This window comes from Equus asinus, chromosome 12 (genome assembly GCF_041296235.1).
Source record: "Equus asinus isolate D_3611 breed Donkey chromosome 12, EquAss-T2T_v2, whole genome shotgun sequence".
In the NCBI taxonomy this organism is placed as follows: domain Eukaryota; kingdom Metazoa; phylum Chordata; class Mammalia; order Perissodactyla; family Equidae; genus Equus; species Equus asinus.
This window is the reverse complement of record NC_091801.1, coordinates 43,294,220-43,315,885: the sequence shown is the minus strand read 5'-3', so window position 1 is coordinate 43,315,885 and position 21,666 is coordinate 43,294,220. Positions and strand designations below refer to the sequence as shown.

Below are 21,666 nucleotides of genomic sequence, written 5' to 3'. Positions count from 1 at the left end.
AAGAGAAAAGCAGAGGCTGTTTCTCTTTATTGCTCAGTGTGGGGTCAATACTGCTTATCGAAAGAGTGGTAACAGCTGTGGCGTTAAAAAGATTGCTATTCGACCTGTTGATGTAATGGTCAAGTTTGCATGTTCCGCTTAGGTGGCCCGGGGTTTACGGGTTTGCATCCCGGGTGTGGACGTACACACCACTCGTCAGGCCGCTCTGTGGCAGTGTCCCACATACAAAGTAGAGGAAGATTGGCACAGATGTTAGCTCAGGGCCAATCTTCCTCAAATCCTCCCCCCACAAAAGAAAACCTCAACAACAAAAGATTGGCATTAGAAAGGGAAGAAAAAGAAATGAAGACTGAGAAATGTTACTGAAAAGTACTGAAGGTAGAATGAAAATAGAGCATATGCTCTCTTATTCAAAAATCAGATAATTTTCTGTAGCAAAAATGGATAATTTTACTAATATTCTCAATTATAAACAAATACTAATTCAACTAGCATTCTAAATTTAATATTTGTAGTAGAAAATGATTCTGGGACTTTATTCAAAAGAAATGTTCTGATGGTGACTATTGAGATAGTTTCATTAGAATTGGCATTGCCCCCTTCTGTCTTACTTTGCCTTCTTTAGCTTGTTTCTGCTTTCCTGTCCTTGTCACAGCTGCCCTCTGAGCATGAATTTAGGTACGAACTAACACTAGCTAACCTCTTAGAATTAGAAATACTTGTAGTTGGTTTTTATCTCCTTAGAATTGCCTGAATGAATCCTTCTTATTATAATGGAAGGATATTTTACTCCCACAGTGATTTGTTTCGCTGTTTCTACATGAGTATGGACAGTGCTATGGACCTAATAGGTGCTCAGAAACTACCTGAGAATCGAATGAAAGTAGTTGTGATTTGGTTTCTTGGTATTATCTAGCCCAGTGCTGTGGAGAACATTTAATTACTATTTACTGGAAAATGGTTAGGATTCAGTCTGACTAGTAGAGTTGTATTAGGCTTCTAGAGCTGCCATAACAAAATGCTGCAGACTGGGTGATAAATTTCTTAAACAACAGAAATTTATTTTCTTACAGCTCTGGAGGCTGGAAATCCAATATCAAGGTGTCAGCAGATTTGATTTTTCCTGACCCCCCTCTCCTTGGCTTGTAGGTGGCCTTCCTCGGGCTGTGCCCTCTCATGGCCTGTCCTCTGTACGTGTGCATCCCTGGTATCTTTCTCTTTCTCGAAAGGACACCAGTCATATTGGATTTGGGTCCCACCCTTGTGACCTCCTTTAATGTTAATTACCTCCTTAAAGCTCTCCCTCCAAATACAGTCACACTGAGAGTTAGGGCTTCAACATAGGAATTTTTTTAAAAATTGAGGTTATGATAGTTTACAACCTTGTGAAATTTCAGTTGTACATTATTATTTGTCAGTCATATTATAGGTGCACCACTTCACCCTTTGTGCCCACCCCCCACACCCCTTTCTCCTAGTAACCACTAATCTCTTCTCTTTGTCTACATGTTTGTTTATCTTCCAAATGTGAGTCGAGTCATACAGAGATTGTCTTTCTCTATCTGGCTTATTTCGCTTAACATAACCCTCAGGGTCCGTCCATGTTGTGAATGGGACAATTTTATCCTTTTTTATGGCTGAGTAATATTCCATTGTCTATATATACCATATCTTCTTTATCCAGTCATCAGTTGATGGGCACTTAGGTTGCTTCCATGTCTTGGCTATTGTGAATAATGCTGCAATGAACATAGAGGTGCATGGGTCTCTTTGAATTGCTGATTTCAGGTTCTTTGGAAAGATACCCAGTAGTGGGATGGCTGGGTCATATGGTATTTCTATTTTTAATTTTTTGAGAAATCTCCATAGTGGCTGCACTAGTTTGCATTCCCACCAGCAGTGTATGAGGGTTCCTTTTTCTCCACAACCTCTCCAACATTTGTTACTTTTTGTCTGGGTTATTTTAACTATTCTAACAGGTGTAAGATGATATCTTAGTGTAGTTTTGATTTGCATTTCCCTGATGATCAGTGATGATGAGCATCTTTTTGCGTGCCTATTGGCCATCCATATATCTTCTTTGGAGAAATGTCTGTTTGTATCCCCTGCCCATTGTTTGATCGGGTTTATTTTTTGTTGTTAAGTTGTGTGAGTTCTTTATATATTATGGAAATTAACCCTTTGTTGGATATATGATTTGCAAATATTTTTTCCCAATTGGTGAGTTGTGTTTTTGTTTCAATCCTGTTTTCGTTTGCCTTGTAGAAGCTCTTTAGTCTGATGACGTCCCATTTGTTTATTCTTTCTATTGTTTCCCTAGAAGACATGGTGTCCGAAAAGATCCTTTTAAGACCGATGTCAAAGAGTGTACTGCATATATTTTCTTCTAGAAGTCTTATGGTTTTAAGTGTTACCTTTAAGTCTTTGATCCATTTTGAGTTTATTTTTGTGAAAGGTGTAAAAGAATGATCTATTTTCATTCTTTTACATGTGGCTGTCTAGTTTTCCCAAGACCATTTGTTGAAGAGACTTTCTTTTCTCTATTGTATGTTCTCAGCTCCCTTGTCAAAGATTAGCTGTCCATAGATGTGAGGTTTTATTTCTGGGCTTTCAATTCTATTCCATTGATCTGTGTGCCTGTTTTTGTACCAGTACCATGCTCTTTTGATTACTATAACTTTGTAGTATATTTGAAGTCAGGGATTGTGATGCCTCCAGCTTTGTTCTGTTTTCTCAGGATTGCTTTAGCAATTTGGGGTCTTTGGTTGCCCCATATGAATTTTAGGATTCTTTGTTCTATTTCTGTGAAGAATGTCATTGGGATTCTGATTGAAATTGCAATGAATCTGTAGATTGCTTTAGGTAATATGGACATTTTAACTATGTTTATTCTTCTAATCCATGTGCATGGAATGTCTTTCCATCTCTTTATGTCATCATCAATTTCTTTCAGAAAAGTCTTATAGTTTTCATTGTATACATCTTTCACTTCCTTGGTTAAATTTATTCCAAGATATTTTATTCTTTTTAATGCGATTGTGAATGGGATTCTGTTCTTGAGTTCTCTTTCTGTTAGATTTTTATTAGAGTATAGAAATGCTACTGACTGGGGCCGGCCATGTGGCTGAGTGGTTAAGTTCGTGTGGTCTGCTTCAGCAGCCCAGGGTTTCGCAGGTTCAGATCCTGGGTGTGGACATGGCATCATTCATCAGGCCATGCTGAGACGGCATCCCACATGCCACAACTAGAAGGCTCCACAACTGAAAATATACAACTATGTACTGGGGGGCTTTGGGGAGAAAAACAAAAAAGAAAATCTTTAAAAAAAAAAAAAGAAATGCTACTGATTTATGTAAGTTGATTTTGTATCCTGCAACTTTGCTGTAATTGTTGATTACTTCTAGTAGCTTTCTGATAGATTTCTTAGGGTTTTCTATATATATAAGATCATGTCATTTGCAAACAGTGAGAATTTCACTTCTTCATTGCCTCTTTGGACTCCTTTTATTTCTTTTTCTTGCCTAATTGCTCTGGCCCAAACCTCCAGTACTATGTTGAATAAGAGTGGTGAGAGTGGGCACCCTTGCCTTATTCCTGTTCTCAGAGGGATGGCTTTCAGTTTTTCCCCAGTGAGTATGATGTTGGCTGTGGGTTTGTCATATATGGCCTTTATTATGTTGAGGTGCTTTCCTTCTATGCCCATTGTGTTGAGAGTTTTTATCATAAATGAATGTTGGAAATTGTTGAATGCTTTCTCAGCATATATTGAGATGATCATGTGGTTTTTGTTCCTCATTTTGTTAATGTGGTGTATCACGTTGATTGACTTACGGATGTTGAACCATCCCTATGTCCCTGGTATAAATCCCACTTGATCATGGTGTATGATCATTTTAATGTATTGCTGTATTCAGTTTGCCAGAATTTTGTTCAGGATTTTGCATCTATGTTCATCAGCGATATTGGCCTTTAGTTTTCCTTCTTTGTGTTGTCCTTGTCTGGTTTTGGGATCAGGGTGATGTTGGCCTCATAGAATGTGTTAGGAAGTGCTCCATCTTCCTCAATTTTCTGGAATAGTTTGAGAAGGATAGGTACTACGTCTTCTTTGAATGTTTGGTAGAATTCTCCAGAGAAGCCATCTGCTCCTGAACTTTTATTTTTGGGGAAGTTTTTAATAACTGTTTCAATCTCTTTACTTGTGATTGGTCTATTCAGATTCTCTATTTCTTCTTCATTCAATTTTGGGAGGTTGTAAGAGTCTAAGAATTTATCCATTTCTTCTAGGTTGTCCAATTTGTTGGCAGATAGTTTTTCATAGTATTCTTTTGTAATCTTTTGTATTTCTATGGTATCTGTTGTGATTTCTCCTCTTTCATTTCTAATTTTATTTATTTGAGTCTTCTCTCTTTTTTTCTTAGTGAGCCTGTCTAAGGGTTTGTCAATTTTGTTTATTTTCTCAAAGAACCAACTCTTTGTTTCATTGATCCTTTCTACTGTCTTTTTTGTTTCAATTTCATTTATTTCTGCTCTTTTATTATTTCCCTTCCCTCCTTCTACTGACTTTGGGCTTTGTTTGTTCTTCTTTTTCTAATTCTGTTAGGTGTAGTTTGAGATTGCTGATTTGAGATTTTTCTTGTTTATTGAGGTGAGCCTGTATTGTGGTGAATTTCCCTCTTAGGACTGCTTTTGCTGCATGCCAAATGAGTTGGTATGGCATGTTTTCATTTTCATTTGTCTCCAGATGATATTTGATTTCTCCTTTAATTTCTTCAATGATCCATTGGTCATCCAGTAGCATGTTGTTTGATCTCCAAATCTTTGCCCCTTCCCAGCTTTATTCTTGTAATTGATTTCTAGTTTCATAGCATTATGGTTGGAAAAGATGCTTGATATTATTTCAATCCTCTTGAATTTGTTGAGGCTTGCTTTGTTTCCCAACATATGGTCTATCCTTGAGAATGTTCATGTACACTTGAGAACAGTGTGTAACCTGCTGTTTTTGGATGGAGTGTTCTATATGTATCTATTAAGTCCATCTGGTCTAGTTTTTCATTTAATTCTACAATTTCTTTGTTGACTTTCTGTCTGGATGATCTATCCATTGATGTAAGTGGGGTGTTGAGGTCCCCTACTGTTATCCTGCTGCTGTTGATATCTCCTTTTAGTTTTGTTAGTTAGTTGTTTTACCTACTTTGGTGCTCCTGTGTTGGGTGCATGTATATTTATAAGTATTATGTCTTCTTGGTAGAGTGTCCCTTTTATCATTATAAACTGCTCCTCTTTGTCTCTCTTTATCTGTTTTGCCTTGAAGTCTACTTTGTCTGATATAAGTATGGCAACACCTGCTTTCTTATGTTAACTATTAGCTTGGAGTATCATCTTCCATCCCTTTACTCTGAGTCTGTGTTTGTCTTTGGTGCTGAGCTGTGTTTCCTGGAGGCAGAATATTGTTGGGTCTTGTTCTTTAATCCATCCTGCCACTGTGTCTTTTGATTGGAGAATTCTGTCCATTTACATTTAGAGTGATTATTGAAATATGGGGGTCTAATGCTGCCATTTTATTGCCGTTTTCTGGTTCTCCTGCATTTCCCTTGTTTCTCATCTTATGAGTTTCGGACTACCAATTCAGTTAGGTGGTTTTCTATGTTGGTTTCCTTCTTATTTGTAATTTGTGTCTCTGTTCTAATTGTTTGTTTAGTGGTTAAACCACAACATAGGAATTTTGGGGAGACACAATTCAGTACATAACAAGAGGCAAATGATTCATGTAAGATGTTAGATGTCCTTTTGTTATAAAAAAGAGATCTCTGAGATTTGAAACAAGATTCTTATTAAAGATTGAAGGTTAAAAATACACCTTGCACACACACACACACACACGCATTGCTATATTATAGCATGCCTAGAAACCAAAGAACAGAAATCATCCTCCAATCTCACTTTTTTTGTGTGTGTTTGAGTAAGATTGGCCCTGAGTTAACATATGTTGTCAATCTTCTTCTTTTTGCTTGGGGAATATTGTCGCTGAGCTAATATCAGTGCCAATCTTCCTCCACTTTATGTGGGATGCCGCCATAGCGTTGCTTGACAAGCGGTGCTAGGTCTGCACCCGGGATCCAAACTCGTGAACCCTGGGCCACTGAAGCAGAGTATGTGGACCCAGCCACTATGCCACTGGGCCAGCCCTAATCTCACTTTCTTAATTGTTAGCATTTCGACATGTTTTATTATTCATACACACACAGAACATACTTGCATATTTCTTTATTCTTTATATATACATACAAAATACATCTTTATTCATATACACATGTATGCACATCAAAATACACATTAAGTGTATATTAAATAAACATTTCCCTATGATACTGTATAACCTTGAAAACTAATGTGATGACGAATATCTACAAGCATAATCTTTTTCTAAATAGGTTCCTGGAAGTGGAATTATAGCATCTAAAGGAAAAATATATGTATGAATATGTATAAAGAGCTCTTAGAACTTTTCATGGAGGTAATAGAGGAGCACATAGGTGTAGGTTATTGGTGGAATTCCAGTACTTGGGTTGTGTGGTAGATTTATAAAAGAGTAAACAGTAAAGCAAAGAAAAAGCTTTTTTTCCTGGGATCAAGGTAGAGAAAGAGAAAGAGTTCTTTCAATTTCCCTAGAAATTTCTCCTCCATAGCCCTGAAAATAGTTTTAATAAACACAGCAACTTGGCTTGAAAATCTTTAGTGTTTCCTTTTTTCTTGTCACAGGACATTGCTGCCCAACTTTTATTAACATTAAATTATTTAGCTTTTTCTACAGGTTCTACCTAGTCTAGAATTAGAAAAGAGTTCTAGAAGCAGTGAACTGGGCACTAAACTAGCTCCAGACAACATTTATGACAACTTCTCATAATGATACTGTGCTGGTGTATTGGCTCTCTCTTCCAGCCACATGCCCCTTCTTGTCTTTTTCTTTTCCTTCTTTACTCTTTTTCCTTCTTATTTTCTACCCTAAATCCCTTTTCTTATCTCCTTCTTGTGTTCTGTCTGTCTTCTTTTTCCAGTTTTGTTTTTGCTTCTTTCCTTTGTGTATCAGTTCAGGTGATTTCAGGTTCAAGTAAGAGATATCTGAATCGAATGTGCTTATTCTGCCACATTGTCTAGAGCTAGGGCAGGCTCCATGGGTGGTGATACAGCAGCTCAACAATGTCATCATGGTTTCTGGTTCTGTTTGTCCTCTGCTGTGCCATGTTTGGTGTTGACTTCATTCTCAGGCTGGTAGCAGGTGACCACAGCAGTTCCAGACATCACATCTAGATGTGGTGATATTCACAGGAGAATGGACTAGCTCTTTCTGTTTCTCCATCTTTAAGAGTGAGGAAACTTTCCCAGAAACCCCTCCCTGACTTCCTCTTATGTCTCACTGCACAGAATGGGTCACATGCTGTTGGTGGGAACTCTTGGTGCCCTTCCTAGCTCCCTTTTCCTGGGCTGTTGCACCTATCCCTTAGCTGCTGGGACTATTGAGTAAACAACTCATAACTCTTGCCTTTTCTGGAGGATTATCCTTGGTTGAGTGAGAGCTTCTTCTCTCCCCTGCAGCTTGGTCAATGATTGACTCATATATAAGGCTAAGTAAAAAAAATGCCAACCCCCTTGCCTCAGGGTAATTTTAGGACCAACTTTATGGTGCTATTTACGCTCTAAGGCTCCTTGTAATTTAGCTCAAGCTAAATTATAGCTGAGGCCATCTTTGTTAGTTTCTTCCTTTGCATTTTCTGATTCCATTATCTCCTTTCTCCTGAGAGTACTCCCTCTATAAATCATGGGCAGCCTAATCCTTATCTCAGGCTCTGCTTCTGGGAATCAAGTCTAAGACACAAACTATTTCCTACATCAGTCATTGGCAGAGGGGATAGGACTACCATGATTAGCTGGGACTAGTCATTTGGGGTTACATGAATGTCTGGAAGCCAACCACAATAATCCTTGTACCTTTCTTTCCCCTCTTTCCTTCTTTCTTTCTCCATTCCACCACCTTAATTAGTCATTGTCGTGGATATTCTTTTAAAGGCTTAACAAAATACATGCCAATATAAATATGTTTTCTCTCACTCTGGACCTGGCCACCCACTTCCAAAAAAATTGTCCGTGAAAACCCTATGAATAGCAGTGGAGCATTGTCTGATATAGTTCCAGAATGTGAGAGGATGATGCAAAAAGACTGGGCAGGATTCCACTCTGCTATACACAGGGTTGCTAGGAATTGGAATCCATTAGACAGCACTAGCAGCAACAACTCTTTATGATGTGTCCAAAAATTTAGAACTGACTAGATGTGTTAAAAAATTAGTAAGCATTGGTCCAACCTGGGATTGACCTATTTAATTTTGAGAGAAGTGATCATTAAATTCCCTGACATTGTAAAATTCATGCTGTCTGTGTTAATGAAATAAGTGCATTTTTATTTACTTCTTACATTATTTATGTCTTTAGACAGCTTTTTCTAGTCTGTTATTTGAAACTTATCTGAAATTGTACTGTTCTACTATGTTGATGTATATATTCATTTGATATTATTATAATTATTGAAACATGCTAGTGTGTCTTTGAAAATTAATTAGCTAGAAGTTATTGAGTATGTAGTATATGCAGGATATATTAATCCATTACAGTCTGTGTCAACCTTTAGGATTAGTGAAGATCCCCATTTGATCTGATAACTTTGAAAGGTAATAATAATAGGTGCCATTCACTGAGTGTCTACTAAATGTCAGGCACTGTGCTGGGCACTTCACATACATTGTCTCTACTTTTCACTGTAATACCACTGGGAACTTATCTTCCTACTTTTATAAGTGAAAACATCCTGAATTTAACTTAAAGACCTTGTTCAAAGTCCACACAGTTATAATAATGTTAAGAATCACTAACAGTTACGGAACATTTATTGTGCTCTAGGCACTATTCTTAGGATATGGATTAACTCATTTGATTCTCACAAGCCTAGGAGCTACTATTATCTTCCTATTTTATGGGTAATAAAACTGGGTTAAGTAGCTTGCTCAGGGTTGCTCAGAGAGGAAGTGATGCGGGTGGCATTTGAAGCCAAGGAGTCAGACTCTAGAGCCTGTACTGAGCCACTATGCTGTACTAAATAGGCACTTAGTGCACAGTTAAAACCAGAGTTAAAAATTTACGTGATTATTAATTTTTTTAACCTGATTTGGCTGTTCTTTCTCAGTTTTAGGGACTTTGCTTGTACACTTTACTACATGCATTACAGAGAGACCTGATATTATAAAACACAAACTTGACTTTCTCATCACTTTTATCTCTTTAGGTACTCCAGTTCAGAATGATCTCCAAGAATTTTTTGCATTAATTGATTTTGTAAATCCGGGGATATTAGGCCCTTTGTCATCTTATAGAAAAATATATGAAGAACCCATCATTCTATCGAGACAACCTTCTGCTTCTGAGGTATGATTTGCTTTAATAAGTAGGTTAAAAAAGAACAGTATGTCTGGGAAAATCATCTATGTCTTGGATATTATTTTAATTTAGGAAAAGTTAAGTTAATATAGTGAATTCTTTTTCTACAATCTTTCTACTCTTGCGTTCTTTATTTTAGAAAATGATTTCATAACTTTTTAAAAATTCATAAATAGGCTCTACACAGAGAATTATAAATGATAGTAAACATATAAAAATGTTCATCTTTACTGTTATTGGAAAAAGTAAACCAAAATAACCATGAAGTAACTTTGGTACTTTTCTACTGATGTTTTAGCCGGTTGGATTTACATAGTAATAGGAAGTGTAGATGAGAGTACTGTCCTCTACTGGTTGGAACGTAAATTGGTATGACTGGAGGATAGTTTGGCAATGTGCATCAAAAGCCTTAAAATTGTGTGTATCCTGTAGCCTGGCAATACCACTTTTAGGAATTTATTATAAAGAAATAATCATAGATGTGGCTAAAAATTTAGCTATAAAGGTATAAAGTTAGAAACAAACTAAAGGAAGTAAACAAACGAATTGGAAACAAGCAAACATATCTAAAGGTAGAAAATGGTTAAATTAGAATCTGCACTGAATCTAAGATACTGCCAATTTTAGGATGCACCATTATTTTATGTACCACTAAGGAAAACATGCTATCAGTTATAATTGTAAGAAGTCACTGATTGTAAAGTATCTTATTTCAGAGAAGTTAAAGTGTAAAAAAGTGTGTATCTCAGAATTATTAGGGTATGGTAATCAGCCAAACAATTTTAATTGAGCATTTCCCATGAACCAGGAACTATACAAAATAATGGTTTATGCATATATTTAATAGCATAGAAAATGTTCATGATACATTATTTTAAAATAAAATCACATTCATGTATTTACCCAATACTTATGTGTTAAAAAGTGGGCCAAATGCAAAGTGCTAGATCCTGAGGAGTACAGTGATAAGCCACACTGGCTGGTTTCTTGTTCCTATGAAGCTTTATGGTTTGAGATCCTGTTTTTCTTACAAATAAAAATAAAATATCAAATATATTTGCATATTTATGCAAAAAAAAAAAGACTTGGAAGATATACATAAAAGTCTGACAGCACTGATTGTTTCTGGTTGATTAAAGTTGGTTTTAATTTTCTTATTTTTGCCAAACTATATTTTCTGAATTTTTTTCAGTGAACCTATTTCTCTTGTAACAAAATTGAAAATAGTTTTAAAATATAATGGACATTTTCTTTGATTTATATAGAAATAAATGTGTGCATATGGGATTTATTTTAAGCTTCACTGTAAAGTTCTATATACTCAAAAGATTCTGTATAGAGAATTTAAACATATATTTCATTCATACTGTATTTTGACTTAAAAAATGTGCTATTACTTAATGAACAATGTGTAATGATTTTGAGAGAATCAGCAGTGCCTTGGGCCAGTAATTTCTTGTAGTTAAGTTTTAGGATCAGTAACTTGTCAAAATATTTTCTTCCAAGAATTTGCTAATTTATTAGTTCTTTGCTATTGATTTTAAGACTCTTTACCATTACAGTATTCACATAAAATCTTACTTCCAGAATAATTTAGTTTGTAGATTATTGATTTCTGATGCCTCTCAATGGTGGCAATAGTGGCAAGGATTAGGAGACTGTGGCTTCACTTAATAAAATGATAATGCTGCACATTTAAAGAGATGATGGTTGGTTTTTCTATCCCAAACTTGTATTTCATTTCTTCTGTTAAAAAAAATAATCTGAAGGGAAGTAATTAGTAAATGGTGTTTCATTATAAAATGTTTAATGTTCATTTTAACTGCAAGTATTTTGGTCTATAACACATTATTTTAAATCTGCTATTTTTCCATAGGAAGAAAAGGAATTAGGAGAGAGAAGAGCAGCTGAACTTACTTGCCTCACTGGACTCTTTATCCTTAGAAGAACCCAAGAAGTCATAAATAAATATCTTCCACCTAAAATAGAGAATGTAGTCTTTTGCCAACCAGCAGCACTACAGATTGAACTTTATCGAAAGCTGTTGAATTCTCGGGCTGTCAGGTTCTGTCTTCAAGGGCTGTTGGAAAATAGTCCTCATCTAATATGTATTGGAGCTCTTAAAAAACTGTGCAATCACCCCTGCCTTTTGTTCAACTCTATAAAGGTAAGTAGTGTGTGAGACTGTGTCAGGGATGTGAGCTGAGGGTTCTATGTCATATGAATGTAAGAGGACAGATTGGACTAATCCATGGGGTTGCATTTGTGGGTTTTCCAAAAGCTGTGCAGCCTCTGAGTATGGCTGTGGTATAGAGCTTGTTCATACTTCTCCTTGTTCTTCAGAGCATGTCCGCATTCTCAGAGCTGAACTAGGGAGGAAGTGTGTTTGAGGCTCTGCCTTCTAGAGTTTATGCCCTGTGCCCTTCAGTACCCTGTCTAATACTTTATTGTGGTCTCCCTTCCTATTTTATACTAATATAACCAGTCAGTTTTGTTTGTTTGGTGCTAACAGATACAAAATTTACCATTAAAAAATAATTTATTTTTTCCTTATTATAAAAAAAATATGATTGTTGTATGAAACTTATAAAACTCAGAAAATCACAAAGAAGAACATAAAAATAATCTACTGGTTAAAATGACAATTGGTATGACTGGAAGATAGTTTGGCAATGTGTATCAAAAGCCTTAAAATTTGGTGTATCTTGTGGCCTGGCAATACCATTTTTAGGAATTTATTATAAATAAATAAAGCTCTCCAGCCAGGGAAACCCACATTTTGGTATTAATAATAATAATCTTAGCTAACACTGAGCACTGAGCATGTGCCAAAAACTAAGTACTTTTCTAGTATTATTTTATTTATTCTTCACAAAATTGTGTGGAATTATTACTGTCCCCATTTTTGGTGAGCAAACAGGGGCTCAGAGATATGCAGATTTAATCCTTTTCTCGAGAAACTTAATTTTAATGATGCTATCCTTATTATTTTAAATTCTACTGTTTTTTTCACTGAATAAGTTGTGAACATTTTCCCAAATTAGATACCTTCTACAAGTATAATTTTTAATGGCTATGTAGTTGAGCTGACCATTTGGATATTTAATGTATACAAGGCAGTTTGGAGTATAGTGAGAGTTTGCTGTTTTGGAGTTGAAACTGGATGTCTGTCCCTGCTCTACTACTTTCTAGTTCTTTAACTAAAGGCAAGTTTAACCATGGTCAAGTTACATCTGTGAGCCTTAGTTTTCTTAACTGAAAAGCAGAGACAATAGTAACTTCCTGATAATGCTATTGTGGCAATTTGATGAAATAGTATAGAAAGAACCTAGCAGAATGCCTGGCTATGAAAGTTGCACAGTAACTATTAAGGTAACTATTAATAAGGGTGAGTTATCCCCAACTCACCCTTAACAATTTTTATTCTTTTATTTTTTTTCTTTAAACAGTAGAATCATAATTTGCAAACAAAACAAAAGGAAACCTGTGGGTGCAACATTATGCTTGAGATCATTAATTATATACTTTGAGATGGAGTGTTCTACCAAAATTATCCACGTTTATCCTACAATGGATTATATTTAACATCATTTATCATAGGAGAAGTCAGCTTTCTGTAACTGCAGTAGACAGGATTATTACAATTTATTAAGCAACTTTTTAAGAAACAGATTCTATATACAGTGATAAAAATTAAAGCCGTGGGGCATGATGCCCAGCAAAAAATAGAAGCCAAAAGTTCTTCCATAAAAGGAAGAACTTATGATGGCCCAGAACGCACCAGTTAACTAGTAATAGATATAGGATATTACAAACTTCAAATAGGGTGCATAGTTTGCAATCTGAGACTTATTCAGTAAAGCCTTTCCTCTAACATCATAACATATAAGGAGCAGTATAGAATGGCTGAAAGTAGCCTTCTAAATGTGGAAGTAAACTTCAAACAATGGTTTATAAATGTGTTCTATTGAAACTAGATTGTTCCCCAAGTTCAATCAAGGTGATGGACTTTTCTTCAGGAAATATGAAGGGAATGTAACCAATAAAAATATCCCAACTCATAACCAAAGGGTACTGGGCTGCATAGAGTTAGAGAAGAGACTGCCCTGACTAACTGATATGAGAAGTATAAAATCTCTGCTATGGAGGTGGTGCATCAGGTTGTCTCAGCATAAAGATGTTATTTATTATTTGATTCTTTTTTTATTTTGAGGAAGATTAGCCCTGAGCTAACATCTGCCGCCAATCCTTCTCTTTTTGCTGAGGAAGACTGACCCTAAGCTAACATCTGTGCCCATCTTCCTCCACCTTATATGTGGGATGCCTACCACAGCATGACTTGATAAGCGGTGTGTAGGTCTGCACCTGGGACCCAAACTGGCAAACCCCCGGCCACGGAAGTGGAATGTATGAACTTAACCACCGTGCCACCGGGCTAGCCCCTTCTTTGAGTCTTAGTTAGGAGTACACGTTAAAATCTTCTGGGAAGCTTTTACAACTACATTTGTCCAGGCCTCAACACATATGGACTGATTCAAAATCTATGAGATTAGAACTCAGGCATGAGGATTTTGGAAAACTTTTGCAAGTGATTTTGATTACGTGTTCCTAGCTAAGAACACATGCATTAAGATCACTCATCTCCCTTGTATTTTAATTTAATATTCACCAAACAACTTTCTACTAATGATTTGGCTTCCCCTATGGACCTTCTTTCATAGGACAGAATGTGTAGACCAATTGGTTTAAATAGGCCGGTCTCATTTATGGGCTGATTTATATTCTGATTTATTCAGTCTCTTAATTTGGTTAGTATGATTCATTTCCCTAGAGCTTAGGCATATTCAAGTTTCCGAACATGAAAAGCTGTGGACTAGTCTATGGTCCTGTGATGACCTCGCCAAGGTGTAGGCATTTTAGGAAACCTAACCTGAAGCAGCCAACAACCATCTCTTTCCCCTTGTATATCCCAGTGATATAAATATCTTAGGATTCTAAGTATTTTTAATAAAGTGATTTTACCCAAATATTGCAATATTTTGGGAATAAGCCAAATTAAAATTAGTACTTTGTGTCCAGCATTTTTCACTGCATGATTCACTGCCCTTAAGATGTTTCTAGTATAATTAAAGAAGGAATACAACACACATGCAAACATTAAGGAAGTATAAAAAGTATATAATTAATGGCTCAATTAAATAAAATCAAAGCTTACATGTTAACCATAAAAGTTAAGACTCAATGCCAACAAAAAAGGAGCTATGAATAATCAGGTAGAACTTGCATTGGGTCCTCAAGTATTTATAGGATTGGGATAATTGAGCAAAAAAATGAGGAAGCATTCCAGGCAAGGGAAGTAGGTTGAACAAAGTTTCAAAAAAAGTAATAAATCTTGTAAATGTGGGAGAGAGCGAGGAGACCTGCCAGTTCCAGAAATTTAACCTAAAAAATGATGTAGTCATTAATAAATGTAATCTCTAGTTATGTGTTCACATGTTAGCTAGGCAGTTTCGGAGGGGAATTTCACAAGTGGTGATAATCTCCTTGGAATAAAATCATTCTACAAACTATTGGTAAAATAAACAAAAAATATTGCTGTAAGAATAAATTTCTGTTAACTTGTTGGCAGAATTGTTCCTTCTTGCAGAAGAAATTGGTAAGATTGAGTGAACTGTTGTGCTTGTTTTTGAGTATCACTTGGGAGGTGCTTGTGAAGCCCACAAATCAGGAGAGAAAAGTAATAGCAGGAAGGGAAGGAGAGAAGAAGAGAGAAAAAGAGGTATCAGTGACGGTAAATCTCAGGGTTCTGGAGAGGATAGATTTGGTAGCGCTGTTTGCCCTCTATTTTCTTTGCAAAGCCCCTCCCCCACAGTTACGCGTGGGCTGTAGGGTGAGCTAGCAGGCATTAGGAAACTGCCTTAGGACTGCTCTGTAATTAACTCAGTAGGATGCGTGCTACTTTTATCAAAAATGACCAAAATGCGACCTATAAAGATTTACATAAAATTATGTTGGGTTTTTCAGGTAGCTATTAATCTTCACTTTTCCCCCCATAATTTTAGCATTTTTTTCTACCAGTTAAAAAAACAAACATAAACCAGTATTAACAATCATCCTTTTGAATAGGAAAAAGAATGCAGCTCAACTTGGGATAAAAATGAAGAAAGAAGTCTATATGAGGGCTTGATAAATGTGTTCCCTGCTGATTACAACCCATTCATGTTTACTGAGGAAGAGTCAGGCAAACTACAGGTGCTGTCAAAGCTCTTAGCGGTCATCCGAGAACTGTGTCCTGCTGAAAAGTAAGAGGTCAATTTAATAAACTGCTTAGAAGTGCTCATGGAATTTTGGCTTAGATTGTGTCCTTAGTCCTTCTCCCCCTTTTTAAAAAAAGATATTAAAAATAAGTTGTTTTCTTCTTTGGGGGCATGGTCAGCTCCCGTATTTTGTAAACTTATCAACGGTGTCTGTAAGTTTTTATTTAAGAAAAACTGAATGTAAAGTAAATACATATATTAAAAAAAAACCCTAGGAATGTCTTTTGATATGTAACACTCAGCTTGTTTCTTAATCTCTTTCAGAATCCTTTCTTCTTTTCCTGTCCCTTAAATGTTGATACTCCTGAGGGTTTTCTCTTTAGCCTCCTTCTCACTCTTCAAGCCCTTCCTGAGTTAGCTCTACTCCCCATAGTTTCAACTATCATCCATATAGTTTTGATTCCAAATCTGCATCTCTAAGTCCAACCCTCTCTTCTAGTTTCCATATCTTTCTTTCTAACTGTTTAACAGGCATCTAAATCTATCTTGATGTCCTATTGGACTTTAGCCTTCACATGTCCCAAACCAGCTACATCATTTTGCCATTGCAAGCCTCATCCTTTTTTATTCCTTGGCTCAATGAATAGTAGCATAATGCAAGCAAAAAACCCTCATCATTCTAGACTCACTTTTCTCCTTCACTTCCCCAACATCATCGGTCACTAAATTCTATTGATTTTATTTCTTAATCTCAAGAGTCCATTTCCTTGTTGGTACGAAGATTTTTGTTTTGGTTCTTGCAATTACTGAGTGGGTTATGGTGGTCTCCTATAAACTACTCCCCTCTTACTTCAACTCCATTGCATATCAACATTGCCCTAAATTATATTTCTAAAATATAAATGTGAACATCACTCCTTTTCATAAAAATTATTCAATTTTGTTGTCTTGCAGAAATTTCTAAACTTGTTGGCATGTTGAGCAAGACTCCTCAATACCTTCTCTTCCAGCCTCATCTCTCACCAATTTCTCACACTTACCATGTGGTCCAATCATAGCAAACTACCTGCAGAACCTGTAATTTGCTCTACTTTTCACCCTCTGCTCCTACATGTTGTAGGTTTCTATGGCTAGTTTACCTCCACGTTTCATTCTTCTGGCCAACTTTTTCTCTTCATAGACTTAGCTCAAATGCTTTCTCCTCTTGGAAGCTCTTGGCCTTAGATTGAGTAGTTAGATGCCCCTCTTCTGTACTCCCTTAGCATCCTGATACCTTTGAGCTCTTCTCACATGATGTTGTAGTCATTGGTTCTTTATATGTCAGTACCTATAGTGCAGGGACTGTGTCTTAATTATCTTTTTAGGAGTTATTCAAACTTTGTTTATGAATTACGGCAAAAATACATAGAAAAGATTGCAAAATAATAGTTACATTTAATTGCCAAGAAATCTTAACCTCTTTGGAGCATTTATAATATCATTTGACTTGTGCAAATTTTTAGATTTATTTTTCCTATCAATGAAGTGACTAAAACAAGGAAGCTTTCTGTGAAATGTTTAATACAGTTTGATTAAAATGTTTTATTAGATAATATTTGATATGTACAAAAGAACATGTATAATATATATATATGCAGGTGGTAATCGGGTTTGATTTTAAAAAGGGTAAAGTTTTACTTAGACTTTTATTTGTACCCTTTATAAAAAAATTGTTTTATTGAGGTTATGATAGTTTATAACATTGTGAAATTTCAGGTGTACATTATTATTAGTCAGTCACCATATATATGTGCCCCTTTACCCCTTATGCCCACCCCCAACCCCCTCCCCCTATGGTAACCACTAATCTGTCCTCTTTGTCCACGTGGTTATCTTCCACATATGAGTGAAATCATGTGGTATTTGCACTTTTTTAAACTGGATCCTTTTTTCCCCTCTTCTCTGAGCAGAGATAGGTGGTGGTTGTTGGGCAAGGAATAACGAGTGAACAGGGTTTTAGAGGAAATGAGAATTGGGAAGGTATGAAAATTTATCTTTGGAGGTGTCCTCGGGGAAAGTTTCCCTCTTGTGGAGGTAAGAAAGGAATGGTGAGGAAAAATATAATTTGGGAGTAGGGGTTAGGATGGAGTCATTTTGACTGCTTGTGAGTCCTTAAGAAAACTGAATCCTGCCTTGGCCCATGAAAGAAGAAACAGCACTTCCATCAGTGGCACATACTGGGTGTTCTCTTGCTTCACATTATCTGGAGAGATGGCCCTTTTAAAAAAAACTACAGTAAAATACATATAACATAAATTTACCACCTTAATTATTTCTAAGTGTATTTTTCAGTAGTGTTAGGTTCATTCACATTGTTGTGCAACCCATCTCCAGAATTCTTTTCATCTTGTGAAACTGAACTATACCTATTAAATAACAACTCCCCATTCCTGCCTCCCCCCAGCCCCTGGCAACCACCCTTCTACTTTCTGTCTCTATGAATCTGACTACCCTAGGCACCTCATGTAAGTGGAATCATATAGTATTTTGTCTTTTTGTGATTAGCTTATTTCACTTAGCATAATGTTCTCAAGGTTCATTCATGTCTTAGCATATGCTGGACTTTCCTTGCTTTTTAAGGCTGAATAATACTCCATTGTATGTATATATCACATTTTGTTTACCCATTCATCTGTCAGTGGACAGTTGGGTTGCTTCCACCGTTTGGCTATTGTGAATAATGGTGCTGTGAACATGGGTTTACCAATTTATCTTTGAGACCTTGCTTTCAGTTCTTTTGGGTATATATCTAGAAGTAGAATTGTTAGATCATATGGTAATTCTCTTTTTAATGTTTTGAGAAGCCAGCATACTGTTTTTCATAGCGGCTGCACCAATTTATATTCCCACCAACAGTGCGAAAGCGTTCCAATTTATGCACATCCTTGCCAACATTGTTATTTTCTCGTTTGTTTTTTTTTTATTGTAGCCGTCCTAATGAGAGTGATTTTGTGGTTTTGATTTGCATTTCCCTAATGACTAGTGATGTTGGGCATCTTTTGATGTACTTGTTGGCCGTTTGTATATTTTCTTTGGAGAAATGTCTATTCAAGTCCTTTGCCCATCTTTTAAATTGGACTATTTTTTTTTTTGTTGAGTTGTGGCGTTTTTTTTATATGGCCATGTGGGTGTAAAGACCAAGTTTTCTAGGGCTGAGCTGCCTATGCACAAGTATTCTCCTAAACCTTTAAAAATATGTATCTAAAAGTTACTCACAATGTTTGACTTCAGGGATAGTATTACTGTCTACACTTGAACTATGGTGTTATCATTAACTAGAGCCAAATAGTTACATTTTAGGTCTACAGGCAGAACTCTTCTAGCATATACTGTGCTTTTGTGCATATTAAGATAATTAGAACTGAGTGGAGGCATATCTGAGAACTCCTGACTTGTTCAGCAGGTGGCCCTTTTATTTTTAAAAAGAATACTTAAAAAAAAAAATTCCTCTTCCCTCCTGGTTGTTGCATTCGTGTACTAGGCTTCATGGCTTGGTGAGCAAAGTTCCTGCTGGATTCCAACCCCCGTGCATCCCTTGGTTGGACACTCTTGTGCTGGGTGGTACTTGCACTCTACTATATGTGGCAGGCTTACCTACAGATTTCAACTGCTTTAGGGGACACTCTAGTGACCACAAAAATAATAGCCTTGTTTCAAAATGGTATGGGGGGGCGGGGAAGAGCTCTAGACCTCTAAAAAGGGATTGTCCAAGACTCCTTACCAAGACCGTCACCTATCCCATCGATCTACATCTAGCCTTACAAGAACTTCTTGGAGAAAAATATTCCAAAGCCAGATTTCCTTCAGTCCAGTAAAGTTGTATCAGACAAACTGTGTTTAGATAGTGTTATTTATCCCCATAATAGTGTAGAGAAAGGAAGGGAAAACTGATTGAAATACTAGTATAGGTGTTGTAGTAGATTGCAAAAATGGTGTTAAATTCTTTCCCTCCCTATATCGATGTTCGTTTGTGGTGTAACTTTGAGTGGGTCTCCCACTCTGACTCTGAGCTCAGACACATGACTTGCATTGGCCTGTGAGATGTTGGCAAATATGGCACAAAAAGAGGCTTGAAAAGCTCTTGTGCAGTGGGGCTTGTCCTCACCCATGGTTCCTGGAAACTTCCTGTCACCATGTGAATAAGCCAGGGCTAGCCTGGTAGAGGATGAGAGACCACGTGGAGCAGAGACAAGGCCTCCCAGCTGGGGCCCCTCACTAGACCAGCCTGTCCCCAGTTGACCTGGCAGCTAACCCCAGATGCTTGAGTCAGCCCCGCCATGAGCAGCAGAGGAACCTCCTAGTTGATCCCAGCCCAAATTGCCAATCTGTGGAGCTAAATATAAAATAAATGGCGGGGCTGGCCCCGTGGCCGAGTGGTTAAGTTTGTGTGCTCCACTGCAGGCGGCCCAGTGTTTCATTGGTTCGAATCCTGGGCGCGGACATGGAACTGCTTATCAAACCACGCTGAGGCAGCGTCCCACATGCCACAACTAGGAGGACCCACAGCTAAGAATATGCAACTATGTACTGGGAGGCTTTGGGGAGAAAAAGGAAAAAATAAAATAAAATCTTTGGAAAAAAAATAAATAAATGGCTGTTGTTTTAAGCCACTGAGTTTTGTTTGGGGTACTTTGTTGTATAGCAAAAGGTAATTGATACAGGAATACAAATATAAATTTTGGGGGGGATTATCCTTACCTCATTAGCATAGATAATTAAGAAAATTATAACTGTTAAAATTGCTTTATTTTAAAAATTACTAGTGCTAATAATTATCCCACTAGCTATAAAATTTATAGGAAATATTCTTCATCTATTTTTTATTTTTTACTTAATTATAAAACTTTAGCTACTATAATAAATATTGGTTTTAGTTTTTACCTTATTGTTTATAGTTTTATTTTTTTTAAGTGTTAAAAGGCTTATTATAAGACAGCAGTCCATGGTTCCATCTCTCCCCCTTTGTGTCGTGTTTCTCAGAGTCAATCACCGGATTGCCAGATCATGTGCTTATACTGCTATCTCTTGTCTCATCTATGTTTTCAACTCTCAAATATCTGTTTAGTTTTTCTTTTTATTTTACTTAGGTCATAATAGTTTATGACATTGAGAAATTTCAGTTGTACATTATTATTTGTCTGTCACCATATATATGTGCCTCTTTATCCCTCATGCTGACCTCCCAACTCCTTTCCCCTCTGGTAACCACTAATTTGATCTCTTTGTCCATGTATTTGTTTATCTTCCATGTATGAGTGAAATCATGTGGTGTTTGTATTTCTCTGTGTGGCTTAACTCGCTTAACATAGTACCCTCAAGTTCCATCCATGTCATTGCAAATAGGATGATTTTGTCTTTTTTATGGCTGAGTGATATTCCATTGTATATATATACACCATATCTTCCTTATCTACTCATCAGTCCATGGGCACTTGGGTTGCTTCCATGTCTTGGCTATTGTGAATAATGCTGCACTGAACATAGGGATGCATGAGTCTCTTTGACTTGTTGATTTCAGGTTCTTTGGATAAATACACAGTAGTGGAATAGCTGGGTCATAAGGTATTTCTATTTTTAATTTTTTGAGAAATCTCCTTACTGTTTTCCATAGTGGCTGCACCAGTTTGCATTCTTGCCAGCAGTGTATGAGGGTTTCGTTTTCTCCACATCCTCTCCAACGTTTGTTATATTTTGTCTTAGTGATTATAGCCATTCTCATGGGTGTAAGGTGATATCTTAGGGTAGTTTTGATTTGCTTTTCCTTGATGATTACTCATCTTGAGCATCTTTTCATGTGGCTGTTAGGCATCTGTATATCTTCTTTGGAAAAATGTCTGTTCATATCCTCTGTCCATTTTTTGATCAGGTTGTTTGTTTTTTTGTT

General features: G+C 36.6%; 1 protein-coding gene across 7 annotated transcripts in view; it reads left to right on the top strand.

Annotated features, from left to right (window-relative positions):
• Positions 1-21,666, top strand: part of LOC106831450 (RAD54 homolog B) — a 116,993-nt gene that overhangs the window by 69,921 nt on the left and 25,406 nt on the right. For all 7 annotated transcript variants that reach the window (XM_014841659.3, XM_044743985.2, XM_070481349.1 and 4 more), the window contains 3 exons: positions 9,335-9,474; positions 11,363-11,653; positions 15,613-15,788. In XM_014841659.3, coding sequence (XP_014697145.3) covers positions 9,335-9,474; positions 11,363-11,653; positions 15,613-15,788 — 607 coding nt within the window. The remainder of the gene's footprint in view (positions 1-9,334; positions 9,475-11,362; positions 11,654-15,612; positions 15,789-21,666) is intronic.